The 23,300-nt window shown below is 42.5% G+C and overlaps 2 protein-coding genes and 1 long non-coding RNA gene across 5 annotated transcripts in view; 2 read left to right on the top strand and 1 right to left on the bottom strand.

The window, feature by feature from the left end:
- The first annotated feature begins 199 nt into the window (after positions 1–199).
- On the top strand, positions 200–3,865 carry LOC108413941 (sulfotransferase 2B1-like). The gene is made up of 6 exons (XM_017686658.2): positions 200–367; positions 732–943; positions 1,575–1,701; positions 2,893–2,987; positions 3,165–3,345; positions 3,449–3,865. The coding sequence occupies exons 1-6, from the start codon at positions 229–231 to the stop codon at positions 3,556–3,558; spliced, it is 864 nt and encodes a 287-aa protein (XP_017542147.1). The 5' UTR covers positions 200–228; the 3' UTR covers positions 3,559–3,865.
- Positions 3,866–7,067: 3,202 nt separating this feature from the next.
- The window catches only part of wu:fj29h11 (protein NO VEIN), a 97,073-nt gene continuing 80,840 nt past the window's right edge, over positions 7,068–23,300 (top strand). The window contains exon 1 of one of the 3 annotated variants that reach the window (XM_017686659.2): positions 7,068–7,551. In XM_017686659.2, the coding sequence (XP_017542148.1) occupies positions 7,434–7,551 (118 nt within the window). In that variant the 5' untranslated portion in view covers positions 7,068–7,433. Of the gene's footprint in view, positions 7,552–21,980; positions 22,306–23,300 lie in introns of those variants that run through there. The other 2 variants (XM_017686661.2, XM_017686660.2) reach the window with 2 other exon arrangements.
- LOC119265000 lies at positions 18,034–18,852 on the bottom strand. Its single transcript, XR_005131326.1, has 3 exons — positions 18,827–18,852; positions 18,559–18,617; positions 18,034–18,065 (listed from the first exon to the last, which is right to left on the bottom strand). It is a non-coding gene; the product is annotated as an uncharacterized LOC119265000 (long non-coding RNA).

Below are 23,300 nucleotides of genomic sequence, written 5' to 3'. Positions count from 1 at the left end.
TATTCAAAGGACTGAGCTGGCAGTCCTAATCGCATGCCTAACATCAATACAGTTCTTGCTAAAAGATGCCACATTTGTATCATGACTCATTTATTCAGTGTGAAAGAGGAGAAGAGAGAGGAGAGATAAAACAGTGACGGGGGAGATAGTAGACCGGTCGAAGTTCAAATAAGTTTATGTATTATTAACCCTCCCTGCCTCTCAGTGTTCTGAGTGAGCTGTAGGAGAATGACAGAAGCGGAGTTATATGATGAATACAAAGGGGTTTACGTCCCTAATCACCTCCATCCTCCTGAGAGCCTGAAATACTATGAGGACTTCACTTTCCGGCCGGACGACGTGCTTATTGTGACATACCCGAAGTCCGGTAAGAACACAACCCCATCCACCAAAGAGATTATTTTTTTCATGGTTTTTCAACATTTTTGCGTGTATCAATTATTACGATGTCATTGAAAGGGGTGTGATGTGAAATGCATCTGGAGAAAGTGGGTCAGATCATGTTACCGTTTATACCACATGAATAGTATGTTAAAGTCTAATAGCACTGTAGCTGTTTCGGATGTGTTTCTGCAGGAACGTAGCCTGAGGCTTTTATTCACTGCACTAGCAGCACCGCAGGTTTACCACTTGCTGCAGCCGAGAAAGAAGACCTTTAATGTTCTGAAATAAATGTACTCCAACTGAACCACATTACTGGGTGAATTAGCAGGTTTTTTTGGTTGCTGTAGGTACGACATGGCTGCAGGAGATCATACCACTGATCTTCAGTGCCGGAGATCTCACCCCAGTTCGGACTGTACCAAACTGGGACAGGGTACCCTGGCTGGAAGAGCATCGAGCAGTTTTGCTGAATCTGGAGCAGAGACCCTCGCCTCGAGCCTTTGCCACCCACTTTCACCATTATATGATGAACGAGTCATATTTCAAAGTGAAGCCAAAGGTGAGTTCATTGTTGAGTGGTCAGTTGACTGCAGACACTCCTCTCTCCTTGAGTTTAATAACTGATTTTTTTGTATAATGTATTTTATTTAGTGCAGCACTACATCTCTGTTTGTGTTTTCGCCCCGTGATGTTCTCTCACTGCAGTACCTATCATGCATTATGCAAATACATAATATGATCACAGATGTGATATTCGTCTTCCTGGCTGACATGTTACCTATCTGGCTTTCTTCTGCATTAGCCAGTTATCGAGGGGATAAAAACAATTCAAACAACACACCCTTATGTATCTGTTTATTGTTTTTAGTCCCTCCAACCTTCAAGATACATCATGACTGGGGGGTTTTGTGGTCTTTATTTCATAAATATTTCACTCTAGAGACTGCAGCACCACTGTAAGAGATGAACAGCAGATGGAGGGATGTTTATACTTTTTATTTTTGCCAACACGCCCACTAAACTACACTCGATCCCATGTGTCTTAAGCTTAAGCTGAGATCAGGGTAGGTTGCACACAGGCCTCCTTCCAAAAACTAATATTCAGAGCAGGATTCTGGACCTTTAGCCACATTAGTCACATGGGCTTACAGCTCAAAAGGAAAGCAATTAACTCTTGAATAATTTTCCAGGTCATTTATGTAATGCGAAATCCCAAGGACGTGTTCACGTCTTCCTTCCACTACTATGCAATGGCCTCCTACATGGTGAATCCAGGCACTGCAGATGAGTTCATGGAAAAGTTTCTCAGTGGAAAAAGTAAGGCTTCACGTCATACTTTCCCCACACGTTTAACTTTCCAGGTCATGGTTGCAAGGTCTTCATCACACCACAAAGGTTGAAGTGTAAAGTATAGGTCTGAATTCTATTCATCTACCATTTCACAACTCACACCTATCAAGCAGTTTAATTATATGTAATAAATTGCATGCATCGTCTCGGTTGCTTCAGATGAGATTCCAGTGTGGACAGACAGAGAAAACATTGAAGATCACAAAACCAAATTTAGCTGTACTTGTAAGATGACAGTAAATTGCCATTCTGTCTTTGTTACTGTAATAGATTTCATTCGGAGTATTGCTTCCTGCGTTTATTCTTCACAGAACTGATAACACCAGAGCCGATTTATGAGGAGCCTGGCCTAACCCCGTAATATCAAAAAACAGGACTGCTAACCAGCAGAGGGCGCTCGAGAGTGAGTCCTCAATGAATGGGAGTGAATGGAGCTCAACGGCTAAAAACGAAAAGTTAAAATCGTTTCTAATCACTCGCCCAGAACGTTTCTTTCATTTTAGAAAGAAGAACGATGTATTTCACTAAAAAAAGCGAAGAAAACTCACTGACATATTTCCTTTTTTTTAACAGCAAACGGGTTGTGGGCAGCAGAAGGCGGGCTTTACTGCTAGAGCGTGATGATTGATGGGCGAGCGGAGCAGCTGATTGGCTGTTTCCGCTCACAGGCGTGTGTGTGTGTATATATATATATATATATATATATATATATATATATATATATATATATATATATATATATATATATATGTATATGTACATATATATATATATATATATATATATATATATATATATATATATATATATATATGAGGTATATATATGAGGCGGCGTTTTAAACTCCTATAGCTCGAGTTTAAAAGCTCTTAACAATAAAACAGCCCTGTTAAAATGTTTTATGATATTCAGTGTTCAGGAAGCGATTGCATTCTTTTACATTAAAATGTTTAAGCATTTATAAACTATAATTTTGATAAAATGCTCCATATCAACCCATTCGTTTTGGACTCATTCGGGAGCGCCCTCTAGCGTTTGAGGAAACCGGAAGACATTGCAGAGTGGAAATTCTCCTCTCTACAAGGTCTCTGATTATACTATAGCTGCTTGTGTATTTACCTTTGCCCACATTAATATTAGCGTTTTCAATGTTCGCAGTAATGTTTGGCTCATGGTTTGATCATGTGAAGGGATGGCTGAATGCTAAAGATCAAGAGCACATTTTCTATGTTGCCTATGAGGAACTGATACAAGTGAGTTCATATTGCATATATGTGTATGTATGTATCTATTAATGCAGTTTTATACTGTATTACCAACAGTTATTTTCCTAACAGTGTGATGTATTACATGTGCACATACTTGGTCCTCTAAAGCATGAAGTAACATCTCAGAGACTGTTTATGTCATCATAACTGTATAAACTACAGGATTTGAAAGGATCTGTCTCGAGAATTGGCCAGTTTCTTGGAAAATCTCTGAGTCCAGAAGTGATTGAGAAAATAGCCGAAAACTGCCTGTTCAAAAACATGAGGCAGAACAAGATGTCCAACTACTCTCTGGTCCCGGAAGAGTTCATGGACCAGAAGAAATCAGAGTTTCTCAGGAAAGGTAAACCTCCATGTGGAATAGAGTAAATAAAGTTTTTTTCTCCGGATTCCTGCAGCTGTTGAGCTTCTGGAACAAACCTTTAACCACTTGTGTTGTTTGTCAGGAGTTGTTGGAGACTGGAAGAACCTTTTCACGGAGGCCCAAACAGAGAGATTCGATGCTGTGTACAAAGACAAAATGAAAGATGTGAAGTTCAAATTTGCTTGGGATTAATGGAAATCACTAAATCCGTATAACGGTTGTGCCACTTGGTTAGTTTGGTTTCTTGGTTGGTATATGACTGTGTCTTGTTAAATATGGCAGTGAACATTGCAACAGTGATGTACAGCTTTCCCCACCATGTTTTTCAGACCATTAGGCCCAGATTGTACTGTACCATTTTTTACAAAACACAGAAAAGAGATCATACAGAGATTATATAGGGTTTTTGTGCTTTTAGTTACATTGTTGACACACAGACTCTGCCACTCTCGGCAGAAATGCTCCTTTTAATGGCAATAAAACACTTTAATGAATTTAATGACGTTTCTGTGTTTGTTGATGTTTTTTTATTTTCTCAGTGATGCCTATTTAAACACTCCTGTAACAACAAAACAGTAAAGTGCAAATGTTAAGGGTTATTTTTCTTTTTTTTTTACCTTACTTTCTGGCTGGACGACGTGCTTATTGTGACCTACCTGAAGATATCAGCTCCATCCTGAAGTAGTCACTAATAGTCTTGGTTGAACAGCAAAGTTCTGGATCAAATACTATCAACTTTTTCTACTACATGAATAGTACGTTACTGAAAAGCACTGTAGCTGATTCAGATACTGGCAATGATAATGAAAGCAAAATATCTAAATTCCTTTAAAATCTGAAATAGCATGTTCTTTTGATTGCTGCAGGAGATTGCACCACTGGTCCGCAGCACAGGAGACCTTGCCTCAGTTCGGACTGTACCAAACTGGTACCCTGGCCGGAGGAGCATCGAGCAGTGGTGATGAATCTAGAGCAAAGACCCTCGCCTTGAACCTTTGCTACCCACTTTCATATATATATTGGGTGTGTGTGTGTGTGTGTGTGTACACATACACCTTTTCAGGCATATATATTTTTTTTTATTTCTATAGCACTACTAGATTATCACTCCACCCAGAAAAAAAAAGTCTGGTGTGATTTTCAGCTCAAAGACAAAACATTTCACTGCTGTCGGAAGAAAAACTTGTATCTCCAAAATAGTAACTTTACAGGAGAAGGAAAAAACATACATGACCTTCAATGTAAGTCAATGGAACCAGAATTTTTCCCATGTTATTTTGGGTAATTTCTTTTAGGCCCCTCATCAAAAAATTTACAAACAATGTAAAGAGTAACAGATACTTTCAAATTATGTCAAAAACTGAAAAATGCCAAAATGCCAAAAATGGAGATACAAGGTTTTCTTCCGACAGCAACGATTTGTTGGTTTATGCCAAGGTGTGAAATACAGGGGGCACTAGGAGGTCTGGGACCCCCTAATTGACTTGGACCCCCTTGAATGTTTCAAAATAAAGATTCTGGGAGGTCCCTGATGATAAACTACGTATGCTATCTGTTAGGGTAAAAATAGATGTTCAAATACAAATTCAGGGAGAGCTCATCGTTTAACCTGCTTCACCAACGATGTGTGAGCTTCTGTCTTTGGTATTCTTAACTAACCAGAGACGCAGCTCTGGTCGGCCTCAGGGCGGCAGAAGTAAGGCTTCATGTCAAGTCAAGTGAAGAGGCTTTTATTGTCATTCCATTCATGTACAAGCACACAGTGGAGTGAAATTACGTTCCTCCAAGGAACACATGAAACAGAATAAGCAGTACAAAGTGCAACATGCAGATGTAAGTGTGCAAAAAAATTGACTAGTAACAGTACAATAAATACGATTAATAAAACAGAGATTAGACACAGGACAGTGCAGCGCCAACACAGCACTCATTTCTGAGTATGAAGTAGCGTTGTGAAATAAGGTACAAAGATTATTTAACATGCTGTGATCTGTGAATACATGAGCACAGCAGGTCCTGAGGTCAGATATCCATGGTACTTGAGTAAACAAAGTGTACACACTGTATTAGCAGCAAGTTCCAGCAAGTTTTGATGCAAAAGAGCATCAAACGAGGAGAGTGTGTGAGTGTAGAATGTGTGTGTGAGGGGGGCTTTCAGTTCAGTTGTGAGTACAAAAACATGATCGCTTGGGGAACAAAGCTGTTGCAGAGTCTGGCAGTGGTGGCATGGACGTTCCGGTACCTTCTGCCAGACGGAAGCAGTGAGAAAAGTCTGTGTGAGGGATGGATGGGGTCGTCCACAATGCTGGTGGCTTTGCAGATGCAGCGTGTGGTGTAGATGTCCATGATGGGAGGGGAGAGAGACCCTGATGATCTTCTCAGCTGTTCTCACTACACACTGTAGGGTCTTGTGGTCTCCACAGTCTCCCTTGATGACATGGTGAGGATGGGAGGGGGTAGATGAGCCTTCTTCAGTCTCTGCAGGAAGTAGAGGCGCTGCTGGGCTCTATTGGCTGTAGAGTTGGCGTTGAGGGACCAGGTGAGGTTCTCTGTGATGTGGACACCGAGGAACTTGGTGCTCCTGGCGATTTCCACAATAGAGCCAGTGATGTTCAATGGGGGAGTTGGTCACCTCGTACTCTTCGGAAGTCAACAACCATCTCCTTAGTTTTGTCTTCATTCAGAGACAGGTTGCTGGTTCTGGACCAGTTCGCCGCTGCACCTCCTCTCTGTATGCTCACTCATCATTCTCAACAGAGTTACTACCACAACTTATACCAGTTTCCTAGTCTCAATAGTTGACGTCTTTGTAGCTTATAGAACATTAGCACAGGCCACATTTTACAGGTTTTTTTCCCACCATGTTAATTTCAGCAAATAAGCAGCAATCGTGTATTAAAATGTGCTGCAGTGTGTTCTCTGTAGCAGATGTGTTAACTTCAGACATACCAAGTCTCCCGGAAGACGCGGGAGTCTCCCGCATATCAATAGTGTCTCCCTGATGCCCCGAATCCAGAAGTTGTGGCCCAAGAGTGAACACACAAACGCGCGCGCAGGCGACACAGACCTTTCCCCCCAATCGCGTGTGGGAAAGAGGGGGAGAGGGAGAGGGAGAGAGCGGCGCTCCCCTCGTGTGCATATTCATGAAGCGCATGCAAAACAGAGAGCGTTCCCAGAGTCGTTCCCAGAATATTGAGAGAGAATGCACTGCAGGAACTGGAAGCAAGCAACCCAGAAAGCAGATGCCAGAGAAAAACTCCACTTGGAAGTCCTAGATTATGTCTGAACTATCCTGGAAGCAATGGGCCCACATTACAGACATTTACCAGTTGATGAGTCCAAACTGTCGAAGGTCCGATCTGTGAGCTCAGGGCAAGTAAGATTTGAAGATTCGTGGAGCTGTGCAAGTTTATGAAACTGCTACTGGTGTTTCCGATTTGTGATGTAGAAAGTTAGGGGGCTAATGTCGAAGCCTTTGCTGTAAAAAAGAAGTTCTGTAAGTTTGTGGCGCTTAAAGTTATGTTTGTTGCATAAGATGTATTGTATTTTTTTTTTTTGGGTGGGGGTGTTGGTAGAAGTGTCTTCCTGAAATAAAATTTTGCAAGTTGGGATGTCTGTAACTTGCTGTCGCTTCATCGGTCTCCAACACAGTAGGGGGCGACACGGAGTGTCCGTTACAAGATGTGCGCCGCTTCCTTCGAAACCGGTTTAGCGATGAGAAGAAGTGCGACGCGAGAAACAGCACAGTGATGAGCTTCGGCGCAGAAGTGACGATTTCAAGTTACAATGAAACAAAAACAACAGTAATTTTGAGCCCTGCGGCGTTAAAGCTCTCCCCAACGCATTAATATACCCGGCGAAACAGTGTTAAAGAGCAGATATCTCGCCCTTAACTGGCTGCCCGGAGCCACTGTGTCTGCATCCCTGCCCTGTATGAATATGTTTCTACACGGCAGAGAGAAAAGCACCACCACACACGCACACAGCAGTGAGGACTGTCACTGAGACTCCTGCAGGGCGTTCAGCTCAGAGACAGAGAAAGAGCAGTGCGGTAAAAGGAGAAAATCATGGTACGCGGGAAAGATGAGTGCAGACAGCATGGCAGACCAGCACAGATGTCCATACCCAAACGGCTGGCTTGTTCTTCAGCTCAGAGGGGGCTTTCAAACCGTGAAGCAGCATCAGGTACAACACGTTACTCTGGGTACAGGGCGGCAGGTCCATGCTGGTGCGGGTACAGTTGAGCGCCGTTTAAGGTGGAACGGAAAGTTGGAATAAGCAGCTGAGCTTCGTCTTCTCTGTCCTGCTTTTTTGGGTTACATTTACCTCATTATTCAGCTGTTAAGACCTGTTGGGGATTATGCTGCAACTACTGTGAAACTAATATGTAGTTGAAGAGTGAGAAACTGGAGTGCTTGCCTTAATACGGGCCCGTAAAGTTTAAAGGGGAATTGGTGTCACCACTAGCCACATACTCAACCCCCATGTTGACCCCCACAGCATTAAACATAACAAATCCCTTTGTTGGGGGGCAGGCACGCTCCGTGAGCTTGTATGTGAAGCCATCTGCCAGCCACCCCTGCAGAGTTTGCCAGTAGCAGGACGCTACAATATATATATATATACATATATATTTAAACTCATTCATGATACATGCAGGACATTGTAAGGAAAATAGAACCTAAAGAGAAATTAGATTTTCAGATTTTCTGCTATTTTAACTTTAGCAACATACATTGACCAGTAAATAACGCTCATAGTAAGTAAAACGGCTGTCTTCACCTTGTGGATATCAGTAAGTGTCTCTACAGTAAACCGACTGATGCTCAGTTATGACACATAAAACAACTGAACTATTGTCCTCAGTAGATACAAATTAGGGGAGCGCAATATGGCAAAAAAAGATCACGATACGTAGACATGTTCATGCCACACAATACACATCACAAAAGTTTGATGCACAGAACATGCACTCATGGTGCCACATTAAGCCATCAAAAACCTAACGTTTTGCATACTGTACTGCACTAAACCCAGTTCCACAGGACTAATTATGGTCTCGTAATGTAACGTGCAGTTGCAAAGTGTTCATTAAAATACAGACAATATCCATGAAATGCTCAGAAAAGCATATTGAGCATCAGATAATAAAAAAATTATTACAACAGCACTAAAATGTAGGCTGAATCTCAAATGGCCCTCTAATGCCTAAATAGTGTGCTTTGTAAGTTTTAAAATTCTGGCTTCTACAGCCAAATAATGCCCTATTTGTCAAGCACAGATGTGGCTGAATCCCAAATGACTATATTTTAGCTGAATTATGCACTGTTGGGGTGCTGGAGCCAGTTTGAAAATTCCTGTGTCGTGCACTATGTAGGGAGCAGGGAGCCATTTGATTTTCAGCCCCAGTCATATTGTCCACCTCTTTTACAAATGCTTATTAGTTAAATTTAAACTAACATCTTAAACATATACAAAAAACAAATAACATCTTAAAACATATTATTTTGTAACTGCTAGGAATTATTTGGTAGCTACTATGAAACAAATGTATAAATCATGTAGTCGAGACCAGGCTTCTGTCTCTTTGAATAGGAAGAGCTCAACTGTAGGTCAAAAACATATTTTAAATTACTGGCAAAGCTCATAGTTTGTGGCATTTGGCTCTAATTACACACTGAAAGCCTTAGTTTTTCAGGTTGTTCTTCTGCTGCACTTATGAAGGGAGCTTGTCCTGCTTGCAGCTTTTCCAACAAGCCGATTGGCTCTTATTTAGTGATTTTATTTTTCCATAAAGAGAGGCCATATTGAGTGTTACATGCTCTCCCATGCATTTTTAACCAGTGACCTGTCTCCTCCTTTATAACATTTCTGGTAAAGAGCAGCACAATGTAGTTACAAATCCGAACCCAGAACTATCCAAACCATGGTAGAGTACTAGTTAATGTTTCCCATCACAAACAGAACCATGAAAGTATGTAGAGCTCTCTTAACTTGTAAAGGCACGTTTTCTAACATGAAGTCTAGCATTAACAGTTAACACAAACAACAGTAGCAATAATAGAGGAGCTCATTCTGTGATGCTTGTTTGACCCTTCAGTGGTGTGCACCATTACTGGCTCACGGGCTGTGTTTGAATTAGCATATGCTGTATATTGCATGCTGCACCAGTATACACTTTATTCTGCATGCTGCTCTTCATAGTAGCATAAAGTATATATTATCCAATATGCGACAAAGTGAGTACTACAGCATAGAGGCATGACTAGACTGCCAGGGACTGAGCCAGTCCCATCTCAAGACCCTCATTATATTCCCTAGCCTATATTCCCTATATTTGGTTTCATGCCCAGAAAGAGTACCACAGATGCAATTTTTGTGTTGAGAGTGTTGGTAGAGAAGTACAGAGAAGGTCAGAAGGAGCTACATTGTGTCTTTGTGGATCTAGAGAAGGCATATGATAGGGTGCCGAGAGAGGAACTGTGGTACTGTATGAGGAAGTCAGGTGTAGCTGAAAGTATGTTAGGGTGGTGCAGGACATGTATGAGGATAGTGAGACAGTGGTGAGGTGTGCAGTTGGAGTGACAAATGGTTTCAAGGTGAAGGTGGGGTTACATCAGGGATCAGCTTTGAGCCCCTTCTTGTTTGCAATGGTGAGGTCAATGGACAGGTTGACAGATGAGGTCAGGCAGGAGGCTCCATGGACCATGATGTTTGCAGATGACATAGTGCTTTTAACCTCAATCACCTGCTGTTGTTAGTCTTCCGCTATGTTTGTCTTCTGGAAAGGGGCTTTTCATACTGCGCGGTCAGCCACGCCCCCAGGAGGCATCAGCCAATAGAATTCGCTTACAGAAGCAGCCATGGGCCCTGCGCAGGAGTTTTGACATTAATGTGACGCCGTACGTCTGCACCTAAGGAGTGCACTTAATATAGGACAGGATGTTGAGCAGCTGTGACTGAATATATATATATATATATATATATATATATATATATATATATATATATATATATATGTGACCCTCCCTATTGGGTGTTCGTCTGCCCTGGTCAGTGATGGACACCGGATTGGGATGATGCAGTTTTTATTAGCCTGTAATGAGTATGGCAACCACAGTATAAGTTTCTGTTCATACCTCGGTCAGCGTACAACACGGCAGCATGCAACCATTCTACTGCCTGAGACTACAGTAGTCTAGATACATCTCCACAATAAATCAATGACAAGACATATAATTCGTGAAAATAATACAATTACCTTTACAAATTGCTACGATCGTATAGTGGTAGAAGTGCTTGTGTTTCTATATTATATTCAGTTTTTTTAAAAGATTTATACAAGTCTACATTTTACATTCACATCAGGGTCAATTGTCACAGTATCAATATGAACTATATTTTACAGCTACATCATCCCTTTTTAAATTAGAGCAACAAAAAGGTAAAATATGAAATAGTGCCATCTGGCGGCGAACACAAAATATGGCACCCAACCCACATGGTGAACTAAAAATAAGCTAGTTAAACCAGCTAGCATTGCTGTGCTCATTCATAGCATGAAAATACATAACACGAATAGAACATACCTGTAATGAGTATGGCAACCACAGTATAAGTTTCTGTTCATACCTCGGTCAGCGTACAACTAAGGAAACAGGCTATTGTTAGCACAGTTCAGTTCAGGTTTAGCTTCGAATTTATAACTCTTTAAATAAAGCATCTTGGAAGAGCCCAACTAAGTATACTGGTCTCTGTGACATGTATTTCACCACAATAGGGACAAAAGTCGAGCACTACAACGCTTTACATAGCTTTTGCAGTTTTGCTGAGCTGAACATACAAGGCTGTACTCACCACGGCAGCATGCAACCATTCTACTGCCGAAACTGCACCGAATCACCTATATATACAGAAACTGTAATACGCTGACCAACCAGCAGGTGGTGCCAAAACCCATTTAGCAGGAATTTCATAACATAACATTAATACAACTATTGTACACCGTTACATACACCCCCCTGAAATTCTGCTAAAATGGGAAGGCAGTATGTAGTACAAGGAAGAAATAAGACATGAAATGGAAAAGAAAAAAAAAACGTGTCTAGAGCACTGGTGCGGAAACGTCAACAATAAATTATCTTCTCTAAGAAGTGTGTGAGCATGGGATGGTACCAGGTCCCACACTCATCACAGACAAAAAGAGATGCCATTTACACCTCACACAGACTCGCACTACTTTGCTCACCAGGCCATACCGGGAAAAAGAATAAACAAAAATTAAATTTACAAGGCCATAAGGTTCCAGTCCATAAACAAAGTACAGAAACTAACCCAAGCAAAAGAGCTAGATGACTAGGGCACGTCTAAAAAAACCAAGAACAGAGCCCATAACTGGTGAAGCATTATCCACAATTCTCTGGTCTGACATTTCACAGATAAGCCTTTGTGTTGGTCTGATGGTTCTCCCAAATCTAGAGGAAACTGAAATTGCTCGGCTGCTCTGAGGCTGTGTGCAAACCACTCCACCTGATCTATCTCTGACAGTGCCCATAGGCTCACTACATGCGACAGAGTGCGTAACACCTAAATGTGTGCTGTGAACTGGGCCCTGAGATGTGCCATTGTCTGACTGTGTACCGTTCTGATTTGCAGAGTCTTTATGACTATCAGTCGACACTTCCCCTGGCAGCAAGTCGTGTCCCAAGTCATCAAATGAGCCATCAACACAACCATCTGGAGTGTTGTCATTGTCCAGTTGGTCATTTTCAGGTGACTGCATGAGCCAAACCATGGTGCGGGCATGAGAGTCTTCTTTACTGCGCACTAGAACAGTGTCTGAAACACCGTCATCTGACTGTGAAACAACAGAGGAAAATTGGCTCCCATTCTGCTCATCTGGGATCAAAAAGTCAACAGGCAGCAACAAGTTCCTATGCACAACTTTCTCTCTGCCCGTATAGATGTCTTTGATTCGGTAGACATTGATTTTGGACCTTACTGACACAACATCAAACGGAGTCGAATCCCACTTGTCGGAGATCTTCTTCTTCCCTTTTTCGCCCCGATTAGCCAACAACACTCGGTCACCCACAGCCAAAGGTGAGCCCTTAATTTTGCGGTTGTAAAGTTTGGCATGGCGATCCTGTTCACCGAGAGCATGCTTCCGAGCGATTTGCGCAGCTTCTGACAAATCCCTCCTCAGATGCTGAACAAACTCATGGTGGCTCACAACACGATCATTTTCAAGAACATGTTGGAACATGACATCGATAGGTAGACGAGGAACTCGCCCAAACATCAGAAAAAAAGGAGCAAACCCTGTCGTCTCATGGACCGTGCAATTATAACAGAACGTTAATGTTTGCAGCATCTGGGGCCATTTGGACTTGCATTTGGCAGGAAGCGCTCTTATCATGCTTCCAAGAGTCCTGTTGAAGCGCTCAGTGATCCCATTGCCCATGGGGTGGTATGGAGTCGTGTGGGATTTATGCACACCTGCCATCTCAAGCAGATCCTTAATGAGCCTGCTCTCAAAATTGGCTCCTTGATCTGAATGGATTCTTTTGGGGAATCCATAAACACAGAAAAAGTCATTCCACAAGCGACGAGCAACTTGCTTGGCTGACTGGTTTCTACAAGGGAAAGCATGTGACATTTTCGAAAAATGATCAGTGACGACAAGAACATCGATGGTTTTTTTGTCACTCAACTCTACAGTCCAAAAGTCGATGCATACCAGTTCCATTGGTTCTGAGGTATGAATGTTTTCCAGAGGGGCACGAGCATCTGGTTCAGGGGTCTTTCCCAATATGCATCTTTTACAGTGCTTCACATAATACATGACATCTGTATTCATGCCTGTCCAGAAGAACCTTTCACTGACGAGAGAGAGTGTTCTTGCACAACCCTGATGACCAGCTGCATCATGCACACCATGGAGAACTTGCTTTTTCAGGGAACCTGGGATGACAAATTGGAAGACGTTTCTGTTTAGACGATGATGCCTCTTTACTCTGTACAGTATGCCATTCCTGATCTTCAGTTTCTTCCAGTGCCTAAGAAGTCTAAGTACACAAGCAGATTCTGTCCCTCTCTCACGTGCAGTAGGTTTCCTGCGTCTCTGCACATAATATAGCACTCTGCTGACTGTAGCATCTTGCTCTTGCAAGTTCAACAATTGACTGTGTGGGATGACTATGGACGGATCTTCCTGGGGTAGCTGGAGTGACGCAGGACTAATACAGGACAGTTGGGAAACACCACCATTGCAATGAGCGTCCAGAACCGCTGATACCTCTTCAGCACTAATAGAGCCACCAGAAGGGTGGAGGGGATCTTGCACCAAGGCTGGATCACCCTCCGTTGTAGCTTGGCTCTCAACAACTAAGCAGTTGGTAGTGAGGCGGAAAGCATCTCGTACAGTACCTCTGCCAACTCCATTGACCTCCTCCAAAAGAGATGTGTAGGGCTCTTTCCAGAGACGATGGCATATGCAGGACTGGACAAATGGCTCACGGCTTAAAGCATCAGCAACAGTATTTTTGGTCCCTGGAACATACTTCAAGTCAAAATCATAAGCTGCGAGTTTGGCCACCCATCTTTGTTCACATGCGTCTAACTTGGGCTTTGTTAGAACATAAGTTAAAGGGTTGTTGTCAGACCATGCAATGAAATGCTTCCCTTTTAACCAGTGGCTGAATTTTTCACAAATAGCCCACTTCAAAGCTAAAAATTCTAGCTTGTGAGCTGGGTAGTTCAATTGGGACCTGGACAACGTTTTGCTGGCAAAAGCCACAGGTCTTGCAACTGTTTCACCAGGCGGAACCTGAGAAAGAACCGCACCAATCCCATCAAAGGACGCATCAACAGCCAGAATGAAAGGCTCGTTGAAATCGGGGTGGGCTAAGGTGACACTGTGCATGAGATCATGCTTCAGGGTGTCAAAAGCAATTTGACACTCTGAAGTCCAGTCATCCGGTGAAAGCTTTGCAGGAGCAACAGTCTTCCTCATGCGAAGTTTCTTCCCTCTATGGGCTATGCCCTGAATTTTCTGGTCTGAAGTCAGTTTGAAAAGGGGTTTGGCCTTGGCTGAGCAATCTTCAATGAAATGTTGGTAGTAAAGGACCATGCCCAAGAAGGACCTAATTTTCTTCTTTGATGGTGTAACACTGTCACTTTCCATCAGATCAGATTTCTGTACACGACCAATGGCTTCCACCTTCCCAGGATCTGTCTGAACGCCTGACTCACAAATGACATGGCCAAGAAATCTTACAGATTTCTTCAGAAAGTTGCACTTTTTTGGTGCCAACTTGAGGTTGTGGTTCTTGAGGCGAGAGAAGACCATCTCCAAACGCTCCAAAGCCAGGTGTTCCGTAGGTGCAAAAACCATCAGGTCATCCAAATAGCATAGAACACTGGTAAAATTCTTATCTCCAAAAATAGCTAACATCATTCTCATGAATGTCGCTGGGCTGTTCGACAGGCCCTGAGGCATCCGATTGTATTCATGGAGGCCAAAGGGTGAGGAGAAAGCTGTGTACTTCTTGTGCTTTTCATATAGTGGCACATTATAAAAACCAGAGGTCAAGTCCATAGTGGAAAAGAAAACACTGCCTCCAAGAGCAGCGAGGGCATCTGCCTGGTGAGGCAGCGGATGTGCGTCTTTTACTGTCCTTGCGTTAAGCCACCTGAAGTCAGTACAAATGCGCAGATCACCGTTTTTCTTCCAAACAAGGACTAAAGGTGACGCGTACTCACTGTGAGATTTTCTAATGATGCCCTTCTCTTCCATCTCATTGAGAGCTGTTCTTAATTTCTCATACTGGCTTGGCGGCACTCTGCGATAGGGAAGGCGAAATGGCTTGTCATCTACGAGATGTATCTTATGCACAAAGTCAGTGGCTTCCCCACAGTCCATCTTGTGCCGTGAAAAGATTGACTCATACCTTTCAACGAGTCGCAGAAGTCGATCTTTCCATAGGTCAGACACTTCACAGGCATCCAGGTCCAACTCCTGCAGCCCAAGCGTCTCCAAGACCATTTTTACCTCTTCACCAGACCTTGCTAAAGGAGTGTCACGAAGAGACTGAGAGTGAGCCTGAATGCTAACAGGCTTAGACAGATCCTCCACAGCGATACAAGGAAATACATCCGCAAGTTTTGTATTTCTCTTCAGCGTCACAACTTTACTAGTAGGGTTGATAATTTTCATGGGTAGCCATCGGTCTCCCCACATGGGTGTGATGACCCTGCCAACCAAAACATTCTTTGGCCTACACCTCGATTGGGTTGGTTCAACAATCACAGTGCTGCCCACTGATATGGTTGTCGACTCCGGCAGTTTGCCCCAAACGAGATGTTCACATTGTGGCTGCAATGAGATGCACTGCTTTAAACTTAATGTCCCAATTTTGTCAGGTACAGTCTCACCTCTCCACCTTTCAGCATTAGAAATGAGAGAAAGGAATTGATGAACATTGTCATCTCCAGCACCACTGGGTTCTGACATTATCCGCCAGTAGCTATCTGACTTCCGCATAAACTGAATGAGTGCCTTAATGGCATTGCTGCCCAGTATCATGTCATCAGTTTGACCAGGGACTACAAGCACTGGGATGAGCATCCTGCAATCATATACAGTCAAATCCACATTGTACAGAGCTTTTGGAGCAACACTTTGTCCACCACATCCAATTATGATGATGTCATCAGCAGAATGTCTCTCCATATCAGGATTTTGCTTTAGAAGATGTGACTCAGCAGATTCACTCAATGTGCATGCCATGGAGCCACTGTCGATCATGGCTCTTAACAGGACACCTCCTGTTGCAGTGACTGTTGTATAGAACAAGCTGTCTGATTTCTGAATCCTGTGCAAACTTTGAAATATGACTGTTTTATCCAAGGGTGTAACAGAAGTAAAAGACCTGTAAACTGACTGAAAATCATCTGAAGCATCATTGGGAGGGTCAAAATCAGGATCTGCACCGTCCTCCCCTGGATGCAGATCTACTAGTTTTCCGACACATGGGAAGGAGTAGACTTTCTTCTCTCTGGACAGCTGTTCCTGGCGTGAGCAGGTGAATAACACTGAAAGCATAGCTTATGTTCTCGGCAATGAGAAAAGCCAGAATGTGTAGCTTCACCGCAGACTGTGCATGGCATGCTGTTTAAGCCAACAATTCTAGGCAGTTTTGATATATTCTTGTTGCTTATTTTGGACTGCACTGAATTTGACCTCTCCGACAGAATTCTCTCCAACATGCCAATGACACGTTCGAGAGCAGTGGATTCACTTGGTTTAGGTGGCTGGTGATCCTGGGTCTCCATTGGTGATGTTGTGGCTCGAGACAGTTCCACTTTGTTCACAGCTAATCTTTCATTAGGGGCTGCAACAGAAGCATTCAATTTCAAACACATCTCAGAATGGTATTCATCTAACACATCTTGAACCTCTTCGGCAGACCACTTGTCAATTGTCTTTGATCTGAAAGTCAAAGCAAGCTCTTTGGAGGGACAGTTTCTAATGAACATGCGTGTCACTTCTGTGCTCGGGCACTCAAATGACTTGCCCTGTTCTTTCAGCCGATCAACAGCAAGGTCTACAGCCTGATTGAGCCTGAGCCAGTAATCATATGCATCCTCATCAGCCTTGGGCAATGTGGAGTAAAAGTCTGCCAATGGGAGAGGTGAGCATGGGACAGAATCAAAGTGCTTGCGTAAAAGACCATAAATGGCCTCTGGATTCTTTATCATATCAATGCCGCAGTTTCTTGTCCCAAACTTGACAATGTCCTTCGCTCTCCCTCTAAGGTGTATGAGTATCTCTTCAGCTTGTTGCTCTGTCGCAATGTCCCCTTTCCTAATGTAGTTCCTCATAAGGTCTTCCCACTCACGCACTGTCACAGAATCTGAGCCATCACCCCTGAAGTTAGGTGGATCCTTTAATTTCCTGTGGGACACAAGCTGGACTTGCGACCTATCAAGACTTTGTGTATGAGTTACATTTGGAGTGCCATGTGCAGCAAATGTACCAGCAGCAACAGCATGTGGTGGGCTAAGGTGAGTAATGATGCTGTCTGCCAATTCCTGACCTATACGCTTAATTACATCACTCATTTGACTAAGCACATCACTGGACTGGAAGGCAGTGCTTGGGGTTGATGTGCTATGTACCTGAGGACTAGGTGCGGCAGCAGTGAGTAGGTGCTGAGAGGGATTCCTACTCTCACTGTCTAAAGGAACCCCAACTGGAATGAGATCATCCCCCACAGCATGTGTGGCACCCCCTGGAACAGGACTGCCAAACTGCAACAACATAGGGGTCCCCAAAACACCTCTGCCCCTTCCCACCCTTGTGCTTAAGGGAGTGTGTGAATGCTCACGAGTGAAACTCATCAGAACACCAAGTAAAAATACAGATTTAAAATGAGTGAGGGGAAAGAAAAAAAATGGGAAAAAAAAATAAAAAAAATTCAAATGCTAAATCAGTCCCTACGAAAACAGTGAATGTGTCAGTCCATCTACACTGTGCACCTGGCTCCACACAGACAGAAGGCAGCAGAACAGGTCCCGGTTCAGCATGAAGATCATCAAAGACGGGTTCACGGCACCAATGTGACCCTCCCTATTGGGTGTTCGTCTGCCCTGGTCAGTGATGGACACCGGATTGGGATGATGCAGTTTTTATTAGCCTGTAATGAGTATGGCAACCACAGTATAAGTTTCTGTTCATACCTCGGTCAGCGTACAACACGGCAGCATGCAACCATTCTACTGCCTGAGACTACAGTAGTCTAGATACATCTCCACAATAAATCAATGACAAGACATATAATTCGTGAAAATAATACAATTACCTTTACAAATTGCTACGATCGTATAGTGGTAGAAGTGCTTGTGTTTCTATATTATATTCAGTTTTTTTAAAAGATTTATACAAGTCTACATTTTACATTCACATCAGGGTCAATTGTCACAGTATCAATATGAACTATATTTTACAGCTACATCATCCCTTTTTAAATTAGAGCAACAAAAAGGTAAAATATGAAATAGTGCCATCTGGCGGCGAACACAAAATATGGCACCCAACCCACATGGTGAACTAAAAATAAGCTAGTTAAACCAGCTAGCATTGCTGTGCTCATTCATAGCATGAAAATACATAACACGAATAGAACATACCTGTAATGAGTATGGCAACCACAGTATAAGTTTCTGTTCATACCTCGGTCAGCGTACAACTAAGGAAACAGGCTATTGTTAGCACAGTTCAGTTCAGGTTTAGCTTCGAATTTATAACTCTTTAAATAAAGCATCTTGGAAGAGCCCAACTAAGTATACTGGTCTCTGTGACATGTATTTCACCACAATAGGGACAAAAGTCGAGCACTACAACGCTTTACATAGCTTTTGCAGTTTTGCTGAGCTGAACATACAAGGCTGTACTCACCACGGCAGCATGCAACCATTCTACTGCCGAAACTGCACCGAATCACCTATATATACAGAAACTGTAATACGCTGACCAACCAGCAGGTGGTGCCAAAACCCATTTAGCAGGAATTTCATAACATAACATTAATACAACTATTGTACACCGTTACATACACCCCCCTGAAATTCTGCTAAAATGGGAAGGCAGTATGTAGTACAAGGAAGAAATAAGACATGAAATGGAAAAGAAAAAAAAACGTGTCTAGAGCACTGGTGCGGAAACGTCAACAATAAATTATCTTCTCTAAGAAGTGTGTGAGCATGGGATGGTACCAGGTCCCACACTCATCACAGACAAAAAGAGATGCCATTTACACCTCACACAGACTCGCACTACTTTGCTCACCAGGCCATACCGGGAAAAAGAATAAACAAAAATTAAATTTACAAGGCCATAAGGTTCCAGTCCATAAACAAAGTACAGAAACTAACCCAAGCAAAAGAGCTAGATGACTAGGGCACGTCTAAAAAAACCAAGAACAGAGCCCATAACTGGTGAAGCATTATCCACAATTCTCTGGTCTGACATTTCACAGATAAGCCTTTGTGTTGGTCTGATGGTTCTCCCAAATCTAGAGGAAACTGAAATTGCTCGGCTGCTCTGAGGCTGTGTGCAAACCACTCCACCTGATCTATCTCTGACAGTGCCCATAGGCTCACTACATGCGACAGAGTGCGTAACACCTAAATGTGTGCTGTGAACTGGGCCCTGAGATGTGCCATTGTCTGACTGTGTACCGTTCTGATTTGCAGAGTCTTTATGACTATCAGTCGACACTTCCCCTGGCAGCAAGTCGTGTCCCAAGTCATCAAATGAGCCATCAACACAACCATCTGGAGTGTTGTCATTGTCCAGTTGGTCATTTTCAGGTGACTGCATGAGCCAAACCATGGTGCGGGCATGAGAGTCTTCTTTACTGCGCACTAGAACAGTGTCTGAAACACCGTCATCTGACTGTGAAACAACAGAGGAAAATTGGCTCCCATTCTGCTCATCTGGGATCAAAAAGTCAACAGGCAGCAACAAGTTCCTATGCACAACTTTCTCTCTGCCCGTATAGATGTCTTTGATTCGGTAGACATTGATTTTGGACCTTACTGACACAACATCAAACGGAGTCGAATCCCACTTGTCGGAGATCTTCTTCTTCCCTTATATATATATATTTTTTTTTTTTTTTTTTTTTGGGACATTTAATGCACTGTGTCTGTGTATAAATTGACGTGTAATGATCTACATAGTGTGCACTGCACAGGGAATAGGAAGTCATGTGAGACTGGTCCTGTATTTTGCCCAGCTTTATTCATGCTGCAAGCTAAGAACGCTATCTTACATAAACCAAAACCTCTTGGGTAGATAATCACACCTTAAAACTGTCTTTTCACTGATAAACATGTTGAATAGCGTTCCAACCAAGCAGAGGTGATAACTCAGTTCAGAATACACACATTAGTACTGAAGGATCTGTTTTGTTTTGAATCAGCTGCAGTGTAAATGTTAAACCTCATGTTCTCTACGCATGTGTGACAGTGGTGCGCCTGTGTGGTGCAGATCAACTTTCGCAAACGGCAGTCGCGGTGCATTAAGAATGGACTGAAATCACCGAGAAACGCTGGTAGCAGTGTTGCCAACTCCTCAGTAAGGAAAGTAAAAGTCCTAAAAGTCCTAGAAGTCGCTAAATGACGCCATTGTCCTGTGTTGTTAAATGTTAGCATATCAAATTTAATCAAAAGTCTGTTGTGTGGGGTGGAACTGCTGCTCTACGTTCAACCCTCCTCCTTTATCCGGGCTTGGGACCGGCAAAGTGACCTTAAAAGAGGCACTACGGCAGAGTTACTTAGTTTTGTTTTCTTTCTTTTTTTAATATATATTTTTATTTATATTTACATCCCGCTCTGTAAATAGGGGGTGGGATCAGCGGCGGCTTTGGGCATGCGCAGTTCATGTGCAGTGTGGCCGTGGAGCGGCGTGGATCGCTCTGACCGAGACGGAGCCCTGAGTGCTGTGGACGGGGCTCACGGCAGCACCCGCTGCTCGCTGAGGACAGTAACTGAAGAACATGTGTGTTCACCTCAGAGTCTCCAAAAGTCTCCAATAACAGCAGAAAAAGTCGCTAGATTTGTCGCTAGTCGCTTTAAAAAAAAAGAAAAAGTCGCTAAGTTGGCAACACTGGGTGGTAGAAAAATTTAAATGCCCCCACCTCCTTGTTAAACTTACAATGTCTGAGGATTAACTGGCCAGCCAATTTAAAGGGGAATTCCACGAATTTTTCAAGATTTCTGTGTAATTCGGCCGCTGAGATGTAAAGTTTAATGTGAAGTGGTTCACTGTAGAGAAATTTACCAACCAGAGCAATATCTACACTTTGATCACAAATATAGACATTTACTATCCAAAACCGCCAGTGAACCTACACTTGTCTTCTTAATTTTTATATGTGTATTTATATTGTTGATAATGGTAAAAATCTGGTAAATCTGTGTAATTGGTAAAAAAAAGTGGTAAATCTGCAGAAATAAGTTTCCTTTGGGTCTATTTGCGTTAGCACAACCTGCATGCATCTCTCCATGAATGGAATAAAAAATGAGGTCTAAGGCCAAAATCCTATCGCAAAACCATCATAAAGCACTGTCCAAGACATCAGCCAATTTATTCATAACCTCATGATATGAAATGCATGACGTAACTCTTAGAGACATTCACCTCTTCAATCCTATCGCTACCTGCTCTGAACAATTCTGACGTAGTACGTTTCTCTAAAACAGAGCATTCCATGTTAAACTACTCTGAATGACTTTGTTTGTTACTTAGACATTTAATCATGCAGTAATTTTTTTAAAAAAATGGTGGAATTCCCCTTTAAGTATTTTATTTCAGGAACTGGGAGTGTTATCTCAGGCACCAGCTGGTCGCAGCCGGTGCTCCTGCTGAGGGAGTGGGTCATGTGACTTCCCCTGCAGTGGCAGTCTAGGTTGAATCAGCTGAGCAGGAAAATGAAACTTAAAGTCGCTATAAAAGCCTGTCTTAAACCTCTGTTACCATGACGATGGGGTCCTCGTAAACCCTGATATCAGCCTGTGTTGAAGTGTATCTGGCAGTCCCGGAAAAAAATTGTGAAATGTAGTGAAGAAATGCTTTTGCTACACTCTGAGGCTGAGGAGTCTCTCTCTCTCTCTCTCTCTCTCTCTCTCTCTCTCTCTCTCTCTCTCTCTCTCTCTCTCTCTCTCTCTGTTTCTCTGAAATTGAGAGTTATGACAGAGTGCAACACTTTTGCATGTTACTTTCTGTTTCCTTTTCACATAATGGACAGCACAGTTCTCATTGGCTGCTTAGTGGACACAAGGTGGAGAGCACTATAAACCCACAAGAGACATATGTATTACTCAGTTGTTCTACAGACTCAAACCAAATATTTCAGTGATCACTCAACTCTGGTAAGTCTGTTATATTCTACTTTAGTTTTTTTCCCTTATCATTGCTACATGCACTCTAATTAACAATCTTAATGTGCTTGAGTTATATTTACATTGTTTTTGGCTGATTCTCAAATGGCTCACTACTTTTGAAGTGTACTATAGGTCATGAAGTAAAGGCTTCTGTCTTCAAGCAGTGCCAAAGAGCCATTTGGGATTCAGCCATGTGTGTACAGACCCTCACCTGGACATACAGTGCACTTTTTGTGTTTAGAAGCCATAAGTTCATGAAGTGTCCTGTACAGGGGTAGGGAGTAATTTGAGTGTCAGCTCTTGTTTTGTGTGCCATAACATAGCTTTGCTGTCCACAAAAATGTTGTTTTATTTATGACATTGTAAAATGTACGGAATGCTTTCCCTCTTAAACCCTAAGGACCTGTATGTGGGTCCACACTTCAATTTCTCACTCTTATAACTACATAATCACTTGTTACTCTTTTATAGTTGTTACTAAATAATAAGACTTAAAATGAATGACAGGACAGTAAGCTTGCAGAGTTTATGGTGTGGGTACCCCGCCTTAGGAATAATTGTTGCTGATTCATGTGATTAATGACTCTAAGCAAACAACTGAAATTGAATCTTGTTTTGCGACATGTTTGAGGAGGGAGGGAAGTGAATCATGTCAACAGTAATTTGACAGTAATTTCTTTTCTGAAAGGCAAGGTCAGTTAAATTTTATCGATCTGCCTGGTGGTTCATGGGAGTTGTAGTTGTTGTATGTAGGACCGGGTGATGATTTAATCAGATAGAACAGTTGATTGAAGAGAAAGATAATTGATAGAGAACTAGAAGGGAATAATTCAGTTTTAAACAGCTTGCTAGTTAATGTTTAATAATTTGTACATGTATTTTTTTTTTATTTACTTTTACTGTTAAGATCGATAGAACGATATTGATCCTGGAAAAAAATTGCAGTGTTTCAGTAGCAAGACATATAATTGCACATAAACTTA

This window comes from Pygocentrus nattereri, chromosome 13, assembly GCF_015220715.1.
Source record: "Pygocentrus nattereri isolate fPygNat1 chromosome 13, fPygNat1.pri, whole genome shotgun sequence".
Classification (NCBI taxonomy): Eukaryota; Metazoa; Chordata; class Actinopteri; order Characiformes; family Serrasalmidae; genus Pygocentrus; species Pygocentrus nattereri.
This window is presented reverse-complemented; position numbering and strand designations above follow the sequence as displayed.